The 25,219-nt window shown below is 45.6% G+C and overlaps 1 protein-coding gene across 2 annotated transcripts in view; it reads right to left on the reverse strand.

Moving 5' to 3' along the window:
• The window catches only part of KCNK12 (potassium channel, two pore domain subfamily K, member 12), a 58,822-nt gene extending 33,696 nt beyond the window's left edge, over positions 1-25,126 (reverse strand). The window contains exons 1-3 of one of the 2 annotated variants that reach the window (XR_001414147.1): positions 24,833-25,053; positions 4,628-5,519; positions 579-696 (exon numbers count right to left, since the gene is read on the reverse strand). Coding sequence is in view for 1 of the 2 variants with exons in the window: in XM_014962432.1 (XP_014817918.1) it covers positions 660-696; positions 4,628-5,519; positions 24,833-24,923 (1,020 nt within the window). In the remaining variant the exon portion in view is untranslated. Of the gene's footprint in view, positions 1-444; positions 697-4,627; positions 5,520-24,832 lie in introns of those variants that run through there. The other variant, XM_014962432.1, reaches the window with a different exon arrangement.
• Positions 25,127-25,219: the final 93 nt, after the last annotated feature.

Here is a 25,219-nt window from a genome sequence, read left to right on the forward strand (position 1 = left end):
AAAGCAATCTGAATTTTTTGCAGGAAAAAAGAAGTGTGTTTTGCAGAGTGGAAGAACCCAAAGAGAACGGGATGGCATCTCGGTGTGACTCCAAACTTTGTCCAAGCCACACGGAGGGAAGACAAACCCCAAGGAGTACATGTAGCGACGTGCCAAGCGTTACAGGCTTCACAAGAAACTGTTCCTTGTGACCGTTCTGCCCTGAGCTCCAGAGGGGAGAGAAGACGTCGTTTGAATTTGGTCATTGTCCCTTATCAATTCTCACTTAAATTTTTAATTCTCATCTGCAAGGTATTAGCACATGGGCAGAGTGGCCGTGGTACCTCCTCCCTTCTCGCTGGAGGTGCCAGCAGCTCGTGCCTCTGCAGTCATTGCTCCTGCTGGAGGCTGGCTCACTGGGAAGCCCTAGGTTCCTGTTCTGCAGGGTTGGGGCAGAGGGGCTTGCATCAGGGAAGATGAACTTTTAAATCCTAAATCAATTACATGCTTTCAAGGCTGTCCAAAAATAAAACCTGGGAAAAATTAAAAAAAAATAATAAAAAAAAAATTTCAAGAATGTAATACAACTCCCAAGTTACCTGAAAAGAAAGTGCAATCTAGTGCAGTGTGCTTTCACTGTCCCACTCTGTTCCTCCAGTTTCCTTCTGATTTCTTGTGCTTCAGCCTGTGTCTGGGTATTGCAGGTATCTGCTCTGTCTGTGAAAATGAAATACCAGGAGGGATTGCAACTGGTTCATCGTTAGGGTTTAAGTCACAAAAGGAACAGGCTGCCCTGGGGAATCCCCGAGTTGGACCATGCACAATAAAAGAAGGGAGGTAGGTGCCCAAGTCTGGCAAATTTTAAAGAGAAGTTGCCATAAAAAAGGGTAAAGAAAGAGCAAGAAGGACTAGGAAAGGCTGATCTCAAATCTCCTACGTCCTCTTGGCTCACATACTCATGCACAGGGGTGGTGGGTGCCCGGGTAGCGCTAGCAGGCAGAAGAGTAGAGATTTGGAGCTTGGTTTTCATGCATCCTTGAAAAATACTCAGCTACGGAGTATGAGGGAAGTGTAAGGCCACTCCTTGGGAGACCCAGATCAGTAATCATGCTCTGAACCCTCTCATAAACTGGCCTTGCTGAGCCAGATGGGGTTGGGGTTTTTTCAGGGCTTAGAGACAAGCTGGGGGTCCCTGTGGTTCAGTTGTGTTGGCTTCTGGGGATACGTGTGCTGCAAGAAATGGGGGCACCAGTAAAAAACTGGGCATGCGCTTTACATGCCCCTGAGGCTAAGGAGAAGCAGAATGGAGCTCATCAAGGACCTTGGGACTAAAGAAACACCAGACCTAAGTGCACAGAGTAGCAATCAGGCATCCAGATCCCTTGGGGAACCCAGCTCTGGCAGCCAGTCCACCTCCCCCGAAGTCACCAGGAACTGCAGAGGGTCCTGCCATGGCACCACAGGGACCAATGGCACCAAAAAGACTCAGAAACCTTTAAATCGTGTCACTGTGTGCCCACCTTTGACTGGCCTCAGAAAAAGTACAGAAATAGCAGAAAAGGTGATGTACAATTTCATATTACTTCACTGTATTTCCCAGGCAGCAATAAGCAGTTTGAAACCAATTTACAAATAGGTCCCTAATCATAGTTATAATATTTATCCTTTAAAAACAACTTACTGAAAAAATAACCCCCCCTTAATTTGCAAATTTGTAATCATATAAATACAGTTCTTAAGCTCACGGCATGTTAATGCATCCGAACATGTTTTTATGAGTAATATGATAAACCTAAGTAATTCTGCTGTGCCTTGGGATCCCGTCTATTCGAACCCTTACGACCTTTGGGACAGAGCCCGTCTGCCTGGATTTATGCAGCACGTCCCACAGTGGGGTCCATTCTAATGACTAACATGACTAATGATGGCAAATGTACCAAGATGCAACTAATTTGCAAATTTGTAATCATAAAAATACAGTTCTTAAGCTCACAGCATGTTAATGCATCCGACCATGTTTTTATGAGTAATATGATAAACCTAAGTAATTCTGCTGTGCCAATTTGCAAATTTGTAATCATATAAATACAGTTCTTAAGCTCACGGCATGTTAATGCATCCGAACATGTTTTTATGAGTAATATGATAAACCTAAGTAATTCTGCTGTGCCTTGGGATCCCGTCTCTTTGAACCCTTACGACCTTTGGGACAGAGCCCGTCTGCCTGGATTTATGCAGCACTTCCCACAGAGGGGTCCATTCTAATGACTAACGTGACTAATGATGGCAAATGTACCAAGATGCAACCCTAAGAGAGGTCCAGCTGCAAAAAAAAGAGCAGTGGCCCATACACACTCTAGTAAACAAACACATAAATCATCACAGCTAAAGAGACCTACCCCTGGGGTAATCCTGAGGGAAACGAACACATTTTTATTCTTTATGTTCCCCGTGTCTGCTGTTGCCAAAAATGGTCCCTGCAGCTCTGGAAGTCGCCTTCCTGAATGGGGTGTTTGCAGTTGGTCTTTGAGTCTTTCCCAGACCACGACCGTGCCCCTACACACATCCTGCTTAAATTGATCCTTCAGTGGCCTTCAGATGAGGCTCACCACACACTCTGACCTCTGCCTGCTTCTTCAGAGCTCCAATGGAGCATCTGAGACGGGGTGCACAGATGGACACATGGACCTTAGCCGGGGGTGTCTCTGCCACCACACAAATGCCTCTTGAATGCAGGCTCTGCCATGCCATGTACTCTTAGTAGATACAGAACACAAACACCACAAACACAAAACCAGGGTTTCCGGCCAAATGCATCCGAATAAAAGCTGGGACCATGTTTACAGCACGATACAGAGCCACCTGCGGTGGTTTATCTCCTGCCCTGGTTCCTTCTCCCTCAGGCAAAAGATACAATCACCGCCACGCTTCACCTGGCAGGCTCAAGTGTGCAAAACCTCAAATTAAAAGTTATCTTCTCTGAGGTTAAATTCCAAAATGTTCTGCACCACTACAAATTTAAAGGAGAGCAACCCCATGGATACCTCAAATCCATGCAAAACAAAGTAAGTAGACAACAAAGTAAAATATCTGTTTGAAACTTCACAGAAATGTTTTCAAACATTCCCAATATTCCTAATTGAAACAAACCAGCTTTTTCAACTTATTCAGCAATCAACCCAGTACCTATTATCTTCCCTATAATGACCCAACTTGTTTGCAAGAGCTGACCGTCCTGGTTTCTCAGACTTCAACCTTAAGTTATATTTCTTAATGAAATCAGGAAAAGCCTTTCTTTCCTTCACAGCACTAAAGGAGTGGATAGTATGAAGAATTCAGGGAAACGATCCAGAGCTTTGCACAATGCACTCAGTTGTCATGCTCAACTAGACACTTAGACCAGGTTTGCTTCAAGAGGCTTCTGGTTCTTCAGCAGTTTGGGCTAGCACGGGTTAAATAGGACTTAAGACAGTAGCAACAGCCTTAGCCCATTTTATGACTTAGTGCCAACATGTTGGGTGAAGGCAGCTTCTGGGGGAGCTCCAAAGCCATGCTCTTCTCTATAACCTACACGGCCAAATTCATGGGAAACAACTACAGGGCTGGGGCCTCCAAAGAACTGCAAGGAAATCATTCGTGTGAATCTCTGCATCAATACTGCAGCAGTAAACGATGCAGATTTAAGACAACAGAGAGTCTACATTCATTTTAGCTACTTACTTTCCAGTAAAAGTAACGAAATCATAATTTCAGTGGTGATGCAAACATTTGACACCAGAGGTGTGTACTGGCCTCTCTTGTGTTCAATTAAGTCAGTAACAAAGCTGACAATTGCCAAATTCAGTTATTCGGTAGGTAAGAACAGTTTTGCACATTTTAACACAATTCTTGATTAGCCCCTGACTTTTAAGAGTTAGGTGGCAGGCAGCGTTTCAGACAAGACTGGCTAAAAACCATCCCTGGTAGTCAGGCATCAGCCCAGTTGATCCCCTGCCACTGAAGTCAGTGAGATTCTTCAAGTGAGGCACAGACACCGTAAAACTGGTGTAACTGCAGTCACCTACATGTATGTTACATACAGACCTGCTGTGAGGAACTTCTGAAGAACATTGATTACAAAGTTCAGGGCCAGATCCAGACTTCAACAAACTGGTGAGATACTGGTTTAGCCAAACCTTATCAACTCCCGAGTTTGAATCTGGTGCCAAAATTGCCCATTTTATACATTTTAACCCAAAGCCTGGGTTCAGGCTACGTTCTGAAGAACATGTTGGCTTTGACACCACCCTAACCACACACACCATCCTTAGAATCATAGAATTGTCTGGGTTGGAAGGGACCTTTAAGATCATCTAGTCCAACCATCAACCTAACTCTGATTAAAAAAAACCCAAACCAACCAGCATCAGATTCTGCATCAAAGACACCCGAGTCTTTCCCAAAAACCCCTTTGGGGAAAATTGTAACATTATGGTAAAAGTGTTACTGCATATTAGAGAAGACTTATAAAACCCCCAGAAACTAAAATGCTGAACGCCCAATGAACACCAAGGCTGTCCCTGAATTTAAAACTTTCCAGTAGCATACAGTGGTAATTCCACCCTACTCACAATCTTATAGAAACAAAAGGAATTTCAAAAAACTCTACCTAGAATCACTCGTTTCTGCCAAGCGGTTGTTCATGATGGCAAGAGCACCCACCCCTGCGGAGAAACCGTTTTGTCTCGTATTGATACAAACGTTCCTGGGGTAGCCGTTGGCCGTCTCCGACAACTGCTTTTGCAAAATGGCCAGGGAGACTTTATTGGATGCCGTGAGCTCCCTCATGGAGATCATCTCTCCAGAGAGCCTCCTCCCCTCGGTGTCGCTGTCGTACTGTCCATCAGCGTCCAGCGAGATGTTCTGCCGGCGCAGGCGGGCTCCCGGGGTGATGGCGTTGCGACGTCCCAGGCGGGCACTTGATTTATGGCACTTTGGGCAACATCTGCATTCAAATTTTTTCAACACCCAGTTCAAAACTTGCTTGATGACGATTGAGATGACATTAAAAAGAGAGTATATGCAACATACCCCCATTAATATAAAGATGAAGTTCCCGAATCTGTATAATCCCTGATTTTGGTAGGCAGCATTTTGGCTGCTTACCAAATCTCCGAAGCCGATGGTGCTGAAGGTGACAAAGCAATAGTACAAGGAGTCCACGTAGTTCCAGCCTTCCACCGCCGTGTACATCGCGGAGGCGCAGCAGGAAAGGGTAATAGCAAAAATTCCCAGAATCAGCATCACGTGGTAAACGGACGGCTTCCACCCCACCAGGCTGCCCACCCCCGCCATGGCTGGCCCCTTGCGGAAGTTGGGAGGTAGGAGACCACTTCTTCTCAGCTGTCTCTCGTGGCACGCCTTCATGATAAACGCCAGGAGAGAGATAATGCGCTCCAAGAAGAGGTTGAAGAACAGGATAGTCCCGGCACACCCAAAAAGGCCGTAAACGATGAGGAATACTTTTCCAGCCACGGTTGCTGGTGTGGTCATCCCAAAACCTAAGGGATGGAGATAAAAGAGGAGAGTTAGTGACATGGTTTTTCACATATAAGCTCAGGATGTACGTAACTTAACAAAGGTCCCACCTCCCTGGACAAAAGAAGGAGTCCTACCTCTAAATCAGCTTAGGCCAACACAAACCCAAGTTTTGTAAAGAACGAGGGAGGCACCAGAAAGCTCAACGAGATGACCAAAGCTCAAGAGAGAGCAAAACATCCTAGCAGTGAAGAAAGATGATATTAACAGAGAAACACCACTCTTTAAATGCAGGTGGAAGCATTCCTGAGCCCAAAACCACCTCGAGATGAGACAAGGTGAAGAGGCCACGTCCCTGCTCCCACGCATGGAGCCACTGTGGCCTGATGGAAAGTTGGAGCTCTCTGTTGACAAGCTGTAACCTACCGTAACGCCGTTGTTTCCAAAGGCTGTTGATACCCCTCCCACTGAGAAGATGGAAGGTTACAGGTTGTATAACAGAAAAACACCCCACCACCTCCCAAAGATCAAATATTGTTTTAAAAATAGCAGCACTTGATAGTCTTAACCAAATCCCAGCTGGGACTTGGCCACCTGGTGTCATCACAGAAGGAAGGAGGAGAAGCCACGGCCCCATTTAAACAACCAGCAAGATTCCCCTATCTTCACAGAAGGAAGGAAAAGCCACGGCCCCATTTAAACCACCATCAAGATGCCCCCCCCAACCTCAGCAGAGCCTGGCAGACTGGGAGCACTAGGATCCCAGTAAATAGACAAACTGGAGTATAAAAACTCTGGAAAGATCCAGCAGCAATATTATTTCACCTCTTCTTTACAAGAATTGTATTTAGACACCACTCACACACATGACTTTATATATAAGCAGTAATGCCTGGTGGCTACGGATGCTTAAATAACAGCAAAAGTGATCTTAAATTTGCATGCAAATACAGTAAGTTTGCTCCACATTATTTCCTGATACCAGTTATTTTATGAAAAAGAATTACCTATATTTCATATACTATCTCAGGAAGGTTCTTCTAAAACTCAATTCTGTAGGTATTGTCCTCGTTCTGCTGTTCTTCCCTGCAAAAGCGCTCGGTGGTTCTGTCAAAAAACAGACTGATGGGATTGAGGTGACTGCTCACGTCCCAGGAATAAATAAGCACAAGTAATCAAAATTAATGGCTTGTGAAAAATCCATGTCCTGAAACGTATTTACCTTATTGTTCCACAGAAGAGCTGGCCAAGTAACATATTCAGGGAGGTAAATATCAACATCAGGCCACATGAATTAAAGCGTGCGAAGAAAAAGGAGCCACTTTTACCATGGAGCATAATGAAATCATTAAATCCGGTTTATTACCATGACTCACCTTTAAATAGTAACAGGAAAATATTCCCTGCTGCTTGAAATCTATTGATTTATTTTTGTAATGGCTGTTATTTTTCTGGGCAATTTATTTGCGCTGCCTCCCTACCTCATTGATACAGAACGTCGCGGTTGTTGATAAGAGCATGGAAGCGCCGCTGACGAGTACAACTGGACATCTCTCTCCAGTGACATGAAGGTGCACAAGGGAAGAGGTGGCCCTACTTTTGGCACACTGGGGAACAGCCGTGTGCCAGCAATTCAGACTGCACTGCACCATCACTATCTTCACAAAATCACACAGAATCACAGAATCCTCTAGGTTGGAAGGGACCTTAAAGATCATCTTGTCCAACCGTCAACCTAACTGACAAAAATAGACACCCACACAACAAACAAGGAGCATCATCACTAAACCATACCTCCCAGCACTACATCAACCTGTCTTTTGAACACCTCCAGGGATGGTGCCTCAACCACCTCCCTGGGCAGCCCATTCCAAAAGTCTTTTTTCTGTAACAGACAGTGAGAAAAATTGCACCATATTACCAGAAAATAAAAAAAAATACCAAAGGGGTCATTGGATTCTGTTTTCTGGACCCAGAGTCTCTCCGTTTTGTTGTGCTAAATGGAGATCTGCTCAAAGATCTCACAGAACATGCCTTGGGGTCCCAGGCTTCACACGGGGCAAGAGGAACCTCCTCTTCTGTGGGGTGAAGCCATTATCTGGGTCGGGCTGGCTGCTCATGGGACCCTTCTTGTCTGGTGACAAATATCCACTAGTGTCTGGCCCCCAGAAGAAGCTGGGTGGCCTGCTGTGGTTGCCAGCTAGGGACACCCGGCCAGCTCGTTAGGGAGAAGGCATCTGTTCACCCCTGCCTTGTCAGCAAAGCATTTAACCATGTGCTTCCCAGCAAGCATGTGCACATCACCATCAAAATAAATTGCCACACATATGGCTAGACACGCTTACTAATTTAAAAAAAAAAAAAAAAAAAAGAAAAAAAAGGAGAGAGAGTGACAGTTTGGATGAAGTTATATCACAGGATCACATGGGGTTGGAAGGGAGCTCTGGAGATCATCTAGTCCAACCCCCTACCAGAGCAGGGCCACCCAGAGCAGGTTGCACAGGAACTTGTCCAGGGGGGTTTGAACGTCTCCAGAGAAGGAGACTCCACCACCTCCCTGGGCAGCCCATTCCAGTACTCTGCCACCCTCAAAGGAAAGAAGTTCCTCCTCATGTTTAGGTGGAACTTCTTATATTCAAGTTTGTGCTCGTTTCCTCTTGAAATAAATGCATTGAAGCTTTTTTAGTACTTTTTGGTGACCATTCATAAGAGATGGAGAAGTTTTATATTTTTGATGCGGTTTGTTCAAGCAAGATTTTTCTGAAGCATAATGTTACCCCAAACTCAGTATGTAGCTACGCAAGGACCCATCACGGCAACAGGAGGGCTAAGACTTACAGCAAACAGGCAACAAGTAAGACCAGGCATGAAAGGACCCATCACAGCAACAAGAGTGCTAAGACTTACAGCAAACAGGCAACAAGTAAGACCAGGCAGACATAGTAACTTCAGGTCCACAGCCAGCAGATAGAAGTGCCCTCACTTCATACAGGGTCTTCCTTCACTGGCTGGGTTTGTCCCTGGACCATGAAGGGTCCTGGTGTCCTCTGTGCAACCCATCTGAGCTCTGCCCCTGCTCAAGGCTAAGTACTTCGTGATGCCCGGGTGAAATTCATTCATCCAGAACCACCTGTGCCTCCGAGACAGTACAAGGAAAGAAGCACAATGGCGCTTTGCACTTTTCATGGCCCCCACATACATTGAACAGGTACCTTGGGGTTGATTTTCACAGAATCACAGAATCTTCTAGGTTGGAAGGGACCTCAAAGATCATCTTGTCCAACCGTCAACCTAACTTTGACAAAAACAGACACCTGCACAACAAACAAGAAGCATGACCATCACTAAACCGTACCTCCCAGCACTACATCAACCCGTCTTTTGAACACCTCTAGGGATGGTGCCTCAACCACCTCCCTGGGCAGCCCATTCCAATGGCTGAGAACCCTTTCAGTGAAAAAATTTTTCCTAATATCCAGCCTGAACCTCCCCTGGCGCAACTTGAGGCCATTTCCTCTGGCTCAGACAGTATTTCAACCTCCCTCATGCTAATTCTGACCCACCACTTCAGATACAAGCTCTAGGGCAGCATTCATTTCAGCTGTTTGATACTTCTTCTCCCCAAACACACAGAATTAGCAGAGCCAAGTTGATAAAAACACTCAGATATCACTTATCCCTCAGCAGCCTCTCAGGGGTAAGTGCTGGCAATTAACAAGTCCCTCATCCTGAGCTGCATAATAGGCTTTGTGTTTACTATTCTGCTCATCTGGACTTTTAATTTACTTAAGCTGGTGATGGATTCAAAAGGTGGTGCAACTGGACAAATCTGTGAAGACTTACGTGCCTTGTGATGTGCTTCCTGTTTCCCTTCTTTTCTTTTACCCATTTTCTTATGGGTAAAAAAGATGGTTGGTACCAGAAAAAATGAAAAAAAGAATAGCAGCTTTACTTCCCCGTGAGCTCTTCTCTCGGGCCATTGGTTTGGCCATGACCTTGTCTTACTATATTTTGAAGCTAGAGGGGTTGATAGTTTTTCAGTAAAGATATATTTAACCAGAGATGGAGGAAGGTTTTGGTCACCTTTCAAATACAACGCAAAAAAAAGTCTTCCAGCCTTTACCACGGCACCATGTCCCTGCTTCTTTCAGCCAGGCCCTCAGCTCTTCTTACAGAGGCATCCTGCCATGGGACGTGGCTCCTACATTTGAAATAATTTGAAATAATTTTAAATCTCAGAGTGTGGATCATGAGAGTAGCATCACCTCCATCACCTCTCCTACAGAGGCATCCTGCCATGTGACATGGCTCCTACATTTTAAATTGTTTTAAATCATTTTAAATAATTTTAAATCCCAGATTGTAGATCATGAGAGTAGCATCACCTCCATCACCTCCTAATAACGCAGCTATATTTAATAAGGAATCAAAATAAACTAAAACTGTTGAATAGAACTTTTTAAACAAATGATTTCTCAGAAATAAACCAAAAAAAGCACCCTGTAAGCAGAATGCTGCTTCCAGAGGGAAAGAAGTTTCAGCAACATAAAGACTAAGCTCTGACAGGGCTGATCCCCAAGACACGTGGGTTACAGAACACAGGCAGATTGACCAAGAGAAAGCAATTTTGTTTGGTGTCTGTTCCACACTTGCTTTAGTTCACAGCTTTCTGTAATCCTGCTTGGTCTTTACTGGCCAACATGTACGCTGCATCAAGGAAGATAACCATATTCTGAATTTTGAGACTAAAATTTGGATTCTGGTGCTCCCTTCAAGCCCTTTCCTACCTGTTAGCATTTCAGGGTTATTGTTCCGGATAGAGTCATACCTGTATATTTCACAACTGCCTCTCCTTTATTCTATAGCTCCTTACCACCTCACATCCAGAAACAGTTGCCTTGGATACAGGGTCACAGCTCAGAGATGACAAACCTGCCGCAGATGGAAACCTCCTGCTGCATCCAGCGCTCTTACCCGAGGAGTGAGAACGCTACGAGGCACTTCTTCCCCCTGGCTTTGCATTTTCAGAGTGCAAATGAAAAACTTAACTTTCCCTTTAACATCTCGGTCAGCCTGCTTTATTAAAATACCCCCTCTTTGGGCTCAAACAGTAAATTTTTCTAGAGCTTTTCCACTGCCAGAGCCTTTAATATCAAAGTTGCTCTACAATCACGTTTGATCTTTATTTACATTTCTATCTGGAAGCATTGCTCCTGACCAGTAGTGGTCTGTCCAGTGCTATGTGCATTAAGACACTTTTAAGTTAGACCCACGCTAAGTCTGAAGATGTGACTGCAGATTTTAGGGCTGGTCTAACCTCTACCATAGACAAGCTTGCAGTGACCCATGAACTGGAGTAGACATCCCCTGGAGAAGATAATAAGTGACTATGCAACTAAGGACGGACTCCCATAATCAATCTATCCATCCATCCATCCATCTACCCTTGGTAATATATATACAGGACTTCCAGTTGAATAATCACACTGTTTCTGGCACTTCCTAACTTTTTTCTCATTTTAATAACATTCTTTTAACATGGACCTGTTCTCCCCAATGCCTACAATAAATAGGTGGCCAGAGGTCCTGCAAATTTGCTTTGTGAACCAGGGTGGGCTAAAACAGGTCTTTTTTATTTTTTTCCCCCCTTACTCCTGTTCAGCTCATGAAAATATGTAAGCATGCACCCAATTCCCCAGAGTCTGTGGGAAAAGATGCTCAATCTCTTCTGTGACCTGAAAGACCACCATGAGGAACTCAATGAGCATCATTAAAAACCACCCAGGTCACCCTCGTTACCTCTCCACCAGGGAAATATGAGTCAGGTTTGAGACAACCGCTACTCAAAAGGAGCCACACTGGCAGAACAGAGGCAGGAGATGATTAATTGAACATTAAGGAGTTTCAAGGAGCTGCAGGCCAATTATTAAAGGCTTTCCGCAGTACCAATTTCATTCTGTTTACACACAACAGTGATCAGGTTATTGGTTACCCAAAGTGCTACTACACATAACATCGGTGAACACCAGGATCAATCACCCTCAGCTGTGATTTAAACCCCAGCCTGAAAGGTCACGGCCACATTTTCATTCCTCTTTAAAGTCCACTGGTTTTTAAAAGAGTTAATAGAATTGTCAGCCTAAAATAACCTAAGCTTTCTTGAAAAGAAAAAAAAAAAGTGAATTAATTGGAAATGATGACAATAAATAACTAAAAATAAAGCTAATTAATAGTTGTTAGCTACCAGATGCACGTGAAGGGTATAAAAAGAGTTGGAAACGATGACAATAAATAACTAGAAGTAAAGCTAATCAATAGTTGTTAGTTACCAGATGCACGTGAAGGGTATAAAAAGAGACCAAGAGGTACCAATATTTTTCTGTAGAGGTGAATGACAAAGACAAACCTAAAATTACACCAAAAAGTGACCTGGATGAGGATGAGAGATGGGGCTAGGAAGCAGCGCCTTGTGCCCAGGGCTGGGAGGCAGCAGGGCAGCTCCATCAGGCCAGGGATGCCAAGACTCCCCACTTCCTCTAGCAACCCTCTCCTTTTAGTTTATATATATAAAAAAAATTATACTAGATATATAAAAATATTATATATATATGAAGTTTACCTTCTCCTCTTTGCAGCAGGTCTCCCAACCGTGTTTTTCTGTGCTGACACCTTCAAGTTGAGCTTTCCAAGAAAGCTTCAGTTTCTTCAGTTTCTAGTGAGCATTCAGCAGATATATATCAGCTCAAGTGGTCAAACTTTTGTAAATTTGAGTGATAAATGACCCTTAAAAAGAGAAACGCTGGGGCTTCAGCTTCACCAGCAGCAGCAGCAGTACTCTTGCTCTATTAATTTACCAGAAGTAGGCAAGCTTTTTTCCTGAGTTGTACTGCATGTTGCCCATATTGTACAGCATGAGAAGAAAGTGCTTACCAAAGACTAATCAAAAAAACCCAAAACAAGCACCCTTGCTCACTACTAGATCCCATTACTGCGAACACACAGCTCAATGAATACAGAAGGAGGCTGATCAGCTGGATGGACCGAGCTGCTTTGGCACAGAACCAAGACAAAGAAGAAGCAGAAGTGTCTCTAAATCAGTTTTACGGTTCCCTGGCTGCTCCTCTACGCACCTTGTATGACCAAATGGTGACTGACTTGTACCAAGGCACCCGCATCACCAGCTCTGGTTGAGGTCTTGCCAAGAAGCCCCCTGCCCACCAAAGATGGGAACACACAGGGAGGGTCACGGGCTTGAGGCTGGAAATCTTTGGAAAGCTCACGTTTGGGTTTTCTGGTTGATCCTACTGCATCAGCAAAAAAACCCAAAACAACCACCCTTGCTCACTACTAGATCCCATTACTGCGAACACACAGCTCAATGAATACAGAAGGAGGCTGATCAGCTGGATGGACCGAGCTGCTTTGGCACAGAACCAAGACAAAGAAGAAGCAGAAGTGTCTCTAAATCAGTTTTACGGTTCCCTGGCTGCTCCTCTACGCACCTTGTATGACCAAATGGTGACTGACTTGTACCAAGGCACCCGCATCACCAGCTCTGGTTGAGGTCTTGCCAAGAAGCCCCCTGCCCACCAAAGATGGGAACACACAGGGAGGGTCACGGGCTTGAGGCTGGAAATCTTTGGAAAGCTCACGTTTGGGTTTTCTGGTTGATCCTACTGCATCAGGACACAACTTCTAAAGAGGGACAGGGGCCTTCTCCTAGAACTAGATGATGGAGAACAAAGTTCAGAGAAATAAGAACATCAGAGGAGTATGAATTCAAACTGCACACAGAAAAGAAAGTCAAGACCTACAAGCTGGCATTATTCTTGCTGACTCTCAACTGTAGAGGGATGGAGGTGTTCTGTGATGTGACAACCTTCCTTAACTTCTCCATTAACATACTGTTCCTACATAAACTTTCTTCCACTGCTTCACATTTTATTGCTTTTATAAATAATATAATCTTCTTCTTGGCTAAACTCTTGGGGACAGACTCTGGTTTCCAGTCATAAAAATCAAGACAAACTATTTTCTTCATTTTATGCTACCTCACTTGGGCAAATCTTAAGCAAGATGGTATTAAACCCCCTCTTGTTTTGTCAGTTACTCTGCTCCTTGGCACAGCTGGGGTGCTCTAATAGCTTGTTAAAACAGAAAGAATATGAGTTGGTGTTGGCTAAAGCACCTCGCAAAGTAAAACTCCTAGAAAAAGGGGATGAAAGCAGGATGCTCTTTCTTTTGGTTGCAACCTACCTCCTTGTGAATTGACCCAAGCTGGTCCAGAATGCTGTCTCCACACCTGATGATAAGAGAGTCCTATCTCTGCTTTATTTTCTTTCCTTATCCTAATAGCTGTGTGAAAACCATTTTGCTATAGTCTTTTCTGAAATGGTGGTGGTGTTAATAACAGAAAAATATAGCCTACAAGCTCCTCGGTTGTTAAAGTTACATTACTGTGGAAAACCACTTCCTTGCACTGGAGGCTAATGGTCTTTAGTATCCTGCCTGAACAGCTGTCGTGGCCATATCAAGCCCTTGCTCACATCTGTGGTTGTGTGCTAAACCACGGAGGTTTCTGAGACACTCTCAGACACAGGAAACTTCTCTGAATTTAGAGTAACTCTTCTCAAAAGTCTGCAGAAAACAAAAGCACAGCAATGAAGAAACACACATAGTCTGTCTCAGCAACCAGGGATATACATCACGGACACCAAGAGTGGGCAATTCCATCTCTCTCCTGAGATGTGTCCAATATCTGAAGCCATACCCTGCCACCCTCTCTGACCTTCCTACGCTCTTCATGTAGCTGACGATACGATTCCAGGTGAACACGCTTTCAAAAGCTGACTTCTCTTGCAATCTTAATTTCTCATCTTTTAAAAGCTGCTTCCACTCTTTTTTTCCTCTATGTTTTTGAGAAATGTTTTTTTGGTGTGGATAATTGTGTCTCTAAGCAACACTCTAACAAGAAAATGCTTATCCCCTGTCATTTCAAATGGTGTGTTTCAAACATTAGCATTCCCACCTGCTTTTGCCGTTTATTGAAATGTGCAGTCGCATTTCAGATGCCTGAGCAGACCCAAGGTTGTGCAACACTTCTTTTTTTTTTTCCCTGAACTGCAAGGGAAAAAAAAAAAGAATAATGGCATCCACATTTTGTTACATTCTTGAGACATTATGGGCTTCAAAAGAATACTTGCACGTGTACTGACACTCCTGTGCCAGTACATCTCACAATGCTTCTCCTTTCAGGCTAAGAAATAGCATTATCTGAATCTTGCAGGTGATCTTGGGTGTGTGTTTTGTTTCCCCACATGAGAGGTCTGATAAAACAAGATGTCACTCCTGGGCTTGGGATTTCAAAGCCTTACAAATGGGAAAGGCTGTCGAATGGTTACATCACTGCCTACTCCTGTGCCAGTACATCTCACAATGCTTCTCCTTTCAGGCTAAGAAATAGCATTATCTGAATCTTGCAAGTGATCTTGGGTGTGTGTTGTGTTTCCCCACATGAGAGGTCTGATAAAACAAGATGTCACTCCTGGGCTTGGAATTTGTAAGCCTCACAAATGGGAAAGGCTGTCGAATGGTTACATCACTGCCTTATCTTTTGACTAGATGAAACAATAGCCTCACAGCATCTTTTTCTGCCAGGTATTTGGGATTTGTGCAAGTATTCAGAGAACACTTATTTCTTGCGAGCTGTCTCAGCTCTCCTGCTTTACTAAGAGTCAGCCTATAAAGATGGACCTGTAGGACAAAAAGGACCTAAACATACAGGGCAAAATCTTTTACATGGTTTGGCCATTTTTTCCTGGATTTCCATGTAAACATCTACAGTTATGATTTAAAGAAAAAAACCTGACCAATCTACCTCAACTTTTTAAGGGTTTGAATGTGCCTTCCTGAGTCTCTTACTTCAAAAAGTTCCAGCTGAAAGAAGCAAATTCTTAAGTATCTTTTAGCTCAAGCAGCTCCTCTAATTCATTCATGAAGGCACAGAGACCTAATTTTAAGTAACTGTAATAGAAATAGAGGGTGACAGGACTGCTGACTAACCAGTTACTTCTCATTTTCTATTTCTGCATTTAACTCTTCCTTCCTCAGTATGCATTTCCCTTGCCTACTTTTAAATTTAATGATACTGAACAGCTCCACCACTTTATGATGATCATTTTGAGCTTTTGAATTCATCTGAGATTTTCCCACTCCTTGCAGCTCTGCCAGCAGCAGCTTTTGTAAACGGACAGATCATTTTATCACACAAGTTTTCCCCCCATTCCCCATTAAGATCACCATTTGGATTGAAGATCTTTACACCACAGTCATTTCCATCATCATGGGCTTAAAGCAGACTCCACTCCCTACATGTTGCGCACAAGCGACACTGTATTTTTTTATTTATCCTCATGGGATAAATATATTGCTCGCACAGTACTCAGTCTGAGCCAAGAGATGACAAGAATATTCAATAAAGAATAACCAAAAGGATGCTACCTAGTTTTCTTTTAATTGAAATTTACTGAATTTAATTTCTCTTCCAGGCCTCACATGGGCAAATTTCTCCTAATTGCTGTTTCTGCCTTGATTAAATTTGCCTACCTAAGACTTGAGAATGGATGTGGATGGGCCAAATGGCCCATCATTTCTAAAGGGGCAGAAGCTGCAGCGGTACAAGGTCAGAAAGTTTAAAGTTCACTGAAGAACCACCACGGGGCTGTATTTGTTATCAAGGTATTATCACTGTTTTTTCACCAACAAGTAAGGAGCACTTACTATGGATTTTCAAACATGAGCAATAGCAGTGCCTCACCCATATAAGTAATCCCATATGTTAACATCAAACCGCTCAATTTCTTATCTTATTGCACTCCAAAGCCTTAATTACTTGAAAAGGCTGCTAATGCTCATCTCGTGCAATTAGATTTAACTTTCTCTCCACGTCTCTTGGTTTGATTCAAGAGAGAGCGCGTTGAGACCTGCCAATGTCTATAGCTAGGTGTGCCACCCATTGCCATCAGCAGACCCACTGAGCTCAGAGATGTATCACAGCCACGGCACACACCAGTAGGTGCCAGCAACACCAGCCCATAAAAACATCATTTTTTTATAAACCGAACAGGGGTAAGGTGGGATTTCCTAAAGCTCTGTAGACTGGTCTCCTACTGACTTCCACAGAAGCAGGCTATTGAGAAGATATAAAATTAAACATATTTGATTTGTCTGGATTGCTATGCAATTGCCCTTTAGGTTACATTACAATTCTGTTTGTTACTTTAAGTGTTTCTATTCACAAAAGGGCTTATTATCACTTCTAAGATTTATAGCGCTCGGGAGGACTTTCATGTTTCACATTTTCACCAGCACAAACCCTGACCTTTGTCCTTACCTACCTTCTCCCAAAATGTGCTCAGACAGGCACTCGGTGCTGACACACTATGAGAACTGTCTCTTTTGATAAAGGTAAGTAGGGCTCATATGGATCATGAGTTCAGGATATGTCCCCAATAATATCAAGCTGTCTCTATACTAAAAATTGCAGATGAAATGTTCTGTGTTGGTTTTTGCTCTAACCCTGATGCTACAATGGCAAGAGGTAAAATTCTTGCTGACTTCACTGTTGCTCTAACCCTGACGCTACGATGGCAAGAGGTAAAATTCTTGCTGACTTCAATACCACTTTCATTAAATTAAAGAAATTACTTTGTATTTTCCAGCAGAACACCAGGAGTGGATACTGTTACGTAAAGTTAATTGCCAACAGATCTATCCTAGAATTGTTTTCCTTTTCTCTCCCCAATGAAGAGCAATTAAAAGTTCACATAAAAGCAAGACACGCTGTCTTGCAAAGATGACCCATCAGTAAAAGTGGGAAAAAATTATGAAGTGTGTATGATCTGTGCTAAACCGAAGACAATCGGTGAAGGAAGAAATAGTTTGTCTGAAGAAAGAAATGAGGGTCAACAGCAGGATTAACACTAGGGATGAGGGACAGGCGTGATGGGGAACAGAAAGAAGCTGTAAAGCTTTACTTTTGACTTCTTTGGGAGTTATTAACTCAAAAGACTGCAAAGACATAAAGCAAATATTCAAAATTTAATCAAGCAAATAGATCATCAGTAGAAGAGGGTGTGCTAATTGGGAGGGAGGCAGCAGAAACTGAGAGTGCCTGGGAAAGGCAGGTGACGGGGGAGCGCGAGATAAGCTCTAAAAGAAAGGAGGAACATCCCCAGAAGAGCAGAGAGGGACAGCAGAGAGGGACAGCAGAGAGGGACAGCAGAGAGGGACAGCAGAGAGGGACAGCAGAGAGGGACAGCAGAGAGGGACAGCAGAGAGGGACAGCAGAGAGGGACAGCAGAGAGGGACAGCAGAGAGGGACAGCAGAGAGGGACAGCAGAGAGGGACAGCAGAGAGGGACAGCAGAGAGGGACAGCAGAGAGGGACAGCAGAGAGGGACAGCAGAGAGGGACAGCAGAGAGGGACAGCAGAGAGGGACAGCAGAGAGGGACAGCAGAGAGGGACAGCAGAGAGGGACAGCAGAGAGGGACAGCAGAGAGGGACAGCAGAGAGGGACAGCAGAGAGGGACAGCAGAGAGGGACAGCAGAGAGGGACAGCAGAGGGGGACAGCAGAGAGGGACAGCAGAGAGGGACAGCAGAGAGGGACAGCAGAGAGGGACAGCAGAGAGGGACAGCAGAGAGGGACAGCAGAGAGGGACAGCAGAGGCTAGGGACCAGCTGGGCTCCATGGGAACACAGCCCGCAGGGTTTAGGTCAGGATTTGGAATGACAAGCCCAACACAAACAGGAGAGCCAATAAACCCAATAATTATGATCCCTCCCTGCTATTACAGGTGCGGTAACTGGTTTACCAGGAGGTTGCTCAGTAATAGAGAGTCACTAGCCGGAGCCACACTTGTCACCTCCACAGAGAGCCCCCAGTGTGGTATTTTGGCTCACCAATGTTTGGTTTGCAATCCCATCTCTGAGCTCGTGTAAACGCATATGGAAATGAAATACAGGTATTTGCTGCCCAGCAGGAACATGGCTGAAGACCAAACTGAGGGTAACGCTCACTGGGAGGTCCATACCCACTAAGTAGACATTGCCCCTTCAATCACCAGACCTAAAGGGAGGGACCCTGAAGGCTGCAAAAATGGAGAATCCTTGATTACAACCTCCTTTGTCTTTGTTTCAAACCTGAACCAGCACACTGTAAGTCAATATAAAAATTTCCCGAGTTCTGAGATGTGGAACCAGGTCTCATGTGATCAGGGGCAAATTCTTTATTCCCTGATGTTACAGATGGACTTTATTTTTTGGGTGACTGCTCTGAGATGCTGTGGTGCTTGACACTCAGGTTGGAGACCCCAGGTTTCAGTGGTGCAGCTGAGCACCCCAAACTCCACAGCTACAGCAAAAAGAAGTGCAACTTGGCCGTCCTCTGGTTTAATGTCCAGCCCTAAAACAACAAATAGATCTTCACTGTACTGATGCTGATGTTTTGAAATACAGGGTTTCATAGAGCAGGTTTAGTATTTAAGAAACCTCTGAAACTTGTAGGTTAAGTAATCTGAGCTATGAGTTAAGTAATATGAGCTATAGAAATCACTGAGTTCAGATGGCTGAAGCACAGCAATAGCTTCACTCTCTGGGTCTGGCATAACCCTACAGAGGCAGGTAGACCCTAAGCAGTCCTGAGACAGATTAAAATAATACTTTCAGAAAACTTTTCTTTTAAAAAGAGCCTTATTTGAAGTAATAGGGTTCCTCCTTCCTGCCTTCTAGAATAAAAGCCCGACAAATTTAGGATCAAAATTATTTCATCGTGACCCTTGAGTGGGGACACCTCAAGCCACCCGCATAATGACATGGATGTGCTCCAAGTAAAGCTTTCTGTTGTTGCTCTCAATCAAGCTGTGATTTAGATTACTTTCCTGATCGGAGCACCCAACCTATGCCCAAACACTTAGGAAATTCCCACCAGTGGTACCCAAAGAAGTTAATGCTCCTGTGAAGCTACAGCAAGTAGAAAGCCTTTCTATGGTGACAGGTCCTCATTGGAGGAAAATCACTGCAGGATTACTTCTCCCCACAGATACATGCTGACCATTGAATTGCTGACCTCTGAGCCTCTTGCTCTCTGTTCTTTATGGAGACCACCCAGGTAAGAAAATAACCTTTGGACGTCCACCAGCACATTGATCACAGGCACCTAAGGAATCAGACCTGGCCGCAGCAGACCACGCTGAAACACACTCCCATGCTGGCTACAGACCATCTATAGGCTGGCAAAGACAGATAACCTGATACTGCAGTTTAATAACACTGGCTGCTCTCCCAACTGCTTTCTTGTTTGGCTTTTGTTTCTGGTTTGGGGTTGGTGGGTTTTGTTGACTTCAAGAAGGTCAACTCCAGAGGCAACTGCTCCCTAATCTGAACCCTCTGCCAAAGCTGCCTGTACAAGCTTCAGAGAGCTGCAGAGCCCTGAGAAAACATAACACTGATGCTGATCAGGCACACGCTCTGGTTTGACTGTCACCTTCTGGTCTGCCTTGGCCATTTAGACAGTGAAATTGCCTTCACGGAGAGAGCAGAGAGCCAGAATCTTCCCCAGCTGCAGCTCAAATTCATATCCTGAAACGTATCAATGAAGAAGACAGGGCAAATATATTTCCCCCTTAAAAGGCTTCAGACCAACTTGGTTATTTGTGGAATTTCTTGGCTAATTACCATGTGAAGTGCCCGCTCTTGGGCAGGCTCACTCCCTGGCTCCTACCAGTGCAGTCCAACATCTGACCATGCACTTGCTGAGCTGTCTGACTACCTTTCACACACCACTTCCATTCAATTATTGCCTTCAGCTCATCTGGACCTCCAGATTTTCTCAAAAGGCTACAACACAGAGCCAGGGGAGATTTTAGAAGCGAGTGGTGATGGTGCCTAGGTTGTGGAGAGGAAGCAGAAATGATGTCCCTACAGAGGACCCAGAGAGAAGGGGGTCAAACCCAGCCGATATCCTAAGCAAGGAGAGCAGAGCTGCCTGGAGGTAGTCAGCTGGTAGAAAATACCAATTATTACAGCTTCTCTTCACCTGGGTTCAAAGCCCATCTTCCCGGTATCTCCTGAGTCATTTAACAGGACAAGGAAAGGATGAATAGTCCCACTCACACCTTGCCCTAAACACCTGTAACCCTCACACAGCTGTAGAGAGGGAAGAGTACAATTTCTTCTCAAAGCACCTGTAACCCACACCTGCTCCAGCCCAAAACCATCCAGCCACAATCAGGGTGCTTTTTAAAAATATTACAATGAAAAAACACTTTTCTGAATTGGACTACTTCTTTTGACCTCATTTTTTAAGTGCTTGGTATAGATTTCTATAAAGCAATTGTGTCACTTGATCTTTCCAAAAGATTTTGAACCGTGCACCTAAAGGTAAGAAGCTTAAAATCCAAATTTAGTAATAAGTCAATGTCTCGATATGTTTTAATATGTAGGTACCTAATGTTTATTCTGCCATTTAAGACAGGAAAAAAAATCTGGATAGAGAGTCTAGACTCATGGACTGAGTCAGAAATCCAGAGCTTTGGGAGTTGCCTTATGTGCTAGAATATGGGGAAAGCTCTGATCGATGATGCTGTGAAGGAAGAAAACGGGACTGAGTTATGCTTTGCTTTCAGTCTTCAACAAAGTGCAGGGAAGTATTTGGGATTTGTATTTGGGGAAGGAAGGAAGGAAGGAAGGAAGGAAGGAAGGAAAAAAACTCAACGGAAAAAAAAGCAAAGTCTACTGCCAGTCAGAGCAACGAATCATGAATAAATTTCACTGGCTGCTCCTTCAAGAAATCAGTACAAAAGTCATAATAAATGCCTACGAGAAAAATCACTTTTGGAGAGCAAAATAATGATTGAATAAATGGTGTAGACTGACAGCAAGCAATCACAAATTAGACATAAGAATTTTCTTACACAGCCTGAAAGTTGAGATGTGTCTAATGAAAAATAGATGTTTCATTATTCAACCCCAAACAATGCAATAATAACAAAATACGAACGCCCAGAGTGCTATCAAGAGGGTGTTTTATGGACAGCAAGCCGCTCACTTTTAGGCTATTCAGGAAAATGCTTTAAGATTAAACTTAACATTTCATTTTAACTCTCCCATTTCCTACAAGACCCCACCGACATGTTTCTCACCCAGAGGGTTTGATCGCATCCCTGTGTAATTAGGGAAGATGCAGAACTGCAGCCAGGGAAGGACAGGAGATGGAAACACATTGTGGAGGGGAGCTGCTCAGCTCTGCAAAGGCCCCGCTTGGGGAAGGTGGATGGAGGAGTCTTCTTCGAGCCTGAGGGTGCCTAACCCTTGTGTTCACAGCTGTGCTCGGGGAAGGTGGATGGAGGAGTCTTCTCCGAGCCCGAGGGTTGTGTTCAGAGAAGGACAAAGAACTGGAGCTTCCCTCCCTCCCTCTGTTCAGCTTCCACAAAGCCCAGGAAAACCTCCAGCCCTGTCCCCGGTGACTCTGTTTTGATGCCTGGATACGAAGGATTTCGCAGTTGTATTAAAACCAGAGCAAGGACTCGAAAAGATCCAGGGAGTTTTTTGTAAGTTGGAATCCTCTACAGGCAAGAGGCTGAGTAACCCTTTTTACCCTTGACAGGCACAGCCTCTACCTGCTGTTTGCTAAGCAGTGAGTAAGAAAGCCTCCCCAGGCGTCGCTGGGAAGGGAGCGTGTTTAGCCGCGGCGGTGAAGTTGCTTTGACACATGCAGCAGGGGAAGCTGCTGAGGAAAGGCAAGCTGTTTTGACTCTGGATGTCGGGTAGCTCTCGGCGAGGTTGAGTACAGACAGCGTTCTCCACGTCAAGGAACGGTGACGTGAAGGCAAGTGAAACTGCTCTGAAGCAGGATAGCACGGTGTTGGAGCTGGCAGTGGAATCAGAGGTGGGTACAGAAGTGAGCTGGCTGGGAGGGGAAATCTCTTTCTTCCCCATGACAGAATAGCACCAGAACCACTCCCCCAGGTGACATCCTGATGCCCACCATTTGGTTTCCCCCAGGCTGCGACCAGGAGCAAGAAGCTTTCTGCACATTTCATTAAAGCACGTCCAGCTTTGGGGTTTTAGCGGGACAACTAGTTAATTCACTGGGTTTTCTTGCTTTTGCTGGGCAAACACAGCTGCCAGTAATAACCAAATACAACTAACTGTGTGGTGGAAGAAGCCCAGGCTGTGGATGAGCTGCTGAGCTCTCTGTGAGCTTTGCCTCTCTACAAGCCACAGCAACTTGAAGGGACAAGGATGTCCAGGATGGGGTGCAATGGCCTCGGGACACTGGTACTCCAGGAGACACTATTCGTAGCTCAGCACCCCCAACACCATGGCTCTGCCCAAAGGCACAACTCATCTTCACTTCGAGCCACCTTCTGCCCCATCTCCTCATCCAGAACAAAACCTTGCTCCACAGCCGGTTCGCTGAACTCAGGCGAAGTAAGGAATCCAGAAGTACCAGTAGGCAGGATGCCAAGAGAAGGTACCTCTCAGGGGAACGCCTGGCAGAACCCAGTCCTTTGTTGCAGGCTCAGGAAAAACACACCAAGAGAAGGTACCTCTCAGGGGAACGCCTGGCAGAACCCAATCCTTTGTTGCAGGCTCAGGAAAAACAACCTTTCAGCTTCCATCTCGCACGTGGGAGATGCAGAGGTTATGGGCTCTAAAGAGAGAGCAGTGCCCTGGGTCACACTACAGGAATCTGAGAAACACAGTTCTTGGTTGAGCCATTTACACCTGGGGTGACTGCCAAAAAACCCCTGCTGAGTTTTTCTCCTTCCCTCCACCCAGATATAAACGACTGCAGACAGGGTGATGAAGCGGAGAGGAAAATAGACGCTTGCAAATGAAGAGGAAACTTTAAATTTCAATAACCACAGCGAGGAGAAGCCAGGGTTCATGGAGAAGTGAATGGAACCGCATTTACACATCTGCTGAAGGTTTCTGATTGCTACAGCAGGTGTAATTAAAGAGTGGGTTTAACAATACACCGACTTTTCTCCCCTCCTCCATTCAGGTCAGTCATAATGATCTCTTAAAAAATACATGCCTTTGTGATGAAGAAGGCCTAACGTTTAATTAAAAATGGTGTTTTAATGACTGGACTATTGAACGTACTGGAAAAGGAAAAGTTAGCCGAATTATTCACTGCAGAAAGTAACAATACTTGACAACACTGCTGCAGTCACCATCATGACTCTATTACGGAGATTAGTCACTATTGATAAAACATTTTCCGAACCTAATGAATGTAAGTGCAATAACGAGCTGTGTGTTTCTCCCTCTCTAATAAAGAGAAAGCATGACATTTATGCTCAGAACCCCCGAGACAATCGGCTTGTTAGAAAAAACTTGAAAACTGTCAGCGAGAGAAGACGGGGTGAGATCTCCTGTAGCAGGGACAGGATTTCTCAAGGAATACTCCGAGAGCCACAGCTTCACCTCAAGCAAACCTCCCTGTGCTCCTTAACGGTGCTTATAGAGTACAAAAGTAATAATAGGTTATTTTAGAGTAAAAAAAATTAAAGTTTAGAGTGAAAAAAATGAGGAAGTCCTCCCCCAACAACTCATCAGTTGCTCACAGAGTGCTGCTTTTCCTAAAAAACCTATCGCATAGGAACCACTGCTGTCAGCTGGAGCCTGCGATGTACTGAGAATGCATATTATAGTACAGCCAGGAGACGTACGGCTTCCAGTAGCTTAAGCCCTTATTCACACCCGCACCTTAACTTTACCAGCCCTTAAAAACCAGTATCGAGTTTACAGGTCGGGCGATCGCCTGGCTACTGCTCAGCATCTTCGGTAGCCCGCTGCCAACCCAGCCCCAGCCGCCCGGTAACGAGCCATCCGCGGCCACCAGGCGCATCCCGCCGCGGGCTGGGCTCCTCGGAGGGCGACCAGCCCCGCTCGCCCCCCGGCTGGCCGGTTGAAGCCCAAAACAAGCAGCCGCAGCGAAAAGTTTGGCGGAGGGGACGGGGTGGGGGGGGACGGCCCGGGGCACCGGCAACCGCGACGCCCAGCGCCGGTTCCCGGCTCCGTGCAGCGGGGCGGGCGGTGGGACCGCGACCCGCCGGGGTGTTGGGGGGGGGTGAGTGGGGATACGGATCCGGACACCCCCTCCCACCCCAAACCTCAACGGCAAGGCCCCCGGTTCCCATAGCAACGCGGCGGCGCCTCTCCCCAAACTTTGGTGGGTATAACGGGGGCACCGCGGCCGCAGCACCCGCACCCCCCATACCCCCCCCATAGACGGGCGGCCCCCGGGGCCGTCGGGGCGGCGCTCACCTATGGTGGAGACGACGGTGCCCACGAAGTAGAAGGCGCCGGGGAAGTCCCAGCGGGGCCGCAGGGCGTCGACGCGGATGCCGGCGGCCATGGCCGCCTCGTAGCTCCGCAGGAAGGCGCGCAGCTCCGGCAGGCTGATGTTGAAGATGCGGCTGAAGTTGTGGAGGGTCCGGTTCCAACGGAGCTGCGCCGCCGCCTCCGACGGGCTCTCGAGGGCCGAGAAGACGGTGGCGCCGGCGCTCAGGTACGCCGCGATGAGGGCGGCCAGCAGCAGGAACCGCCCGTTGTCCTCGTTGAGGGGCGCCAGGCGCCGCCGGCGGCAGGAGCCCGCCGCCCCCCGCGGGGGCATCATCCGGTGCGCGGCGCGGCGGGTGCGGCGGGCGGCGG

Source organism: Calidris pugnax, unplaced genomic scaffold, assembly GCF_001431845.1.
Source record: "Calidris pugnax isolate Ruff unplaced genomic scaffold, ASM143184v1 scaffold147, whole genome shotgun sequence".
NCBI lineage: Eukaryota > Metazoa > Chordata > Aves > Charadriiformes > Scolopacidae > Calidris > Calidris pugnax.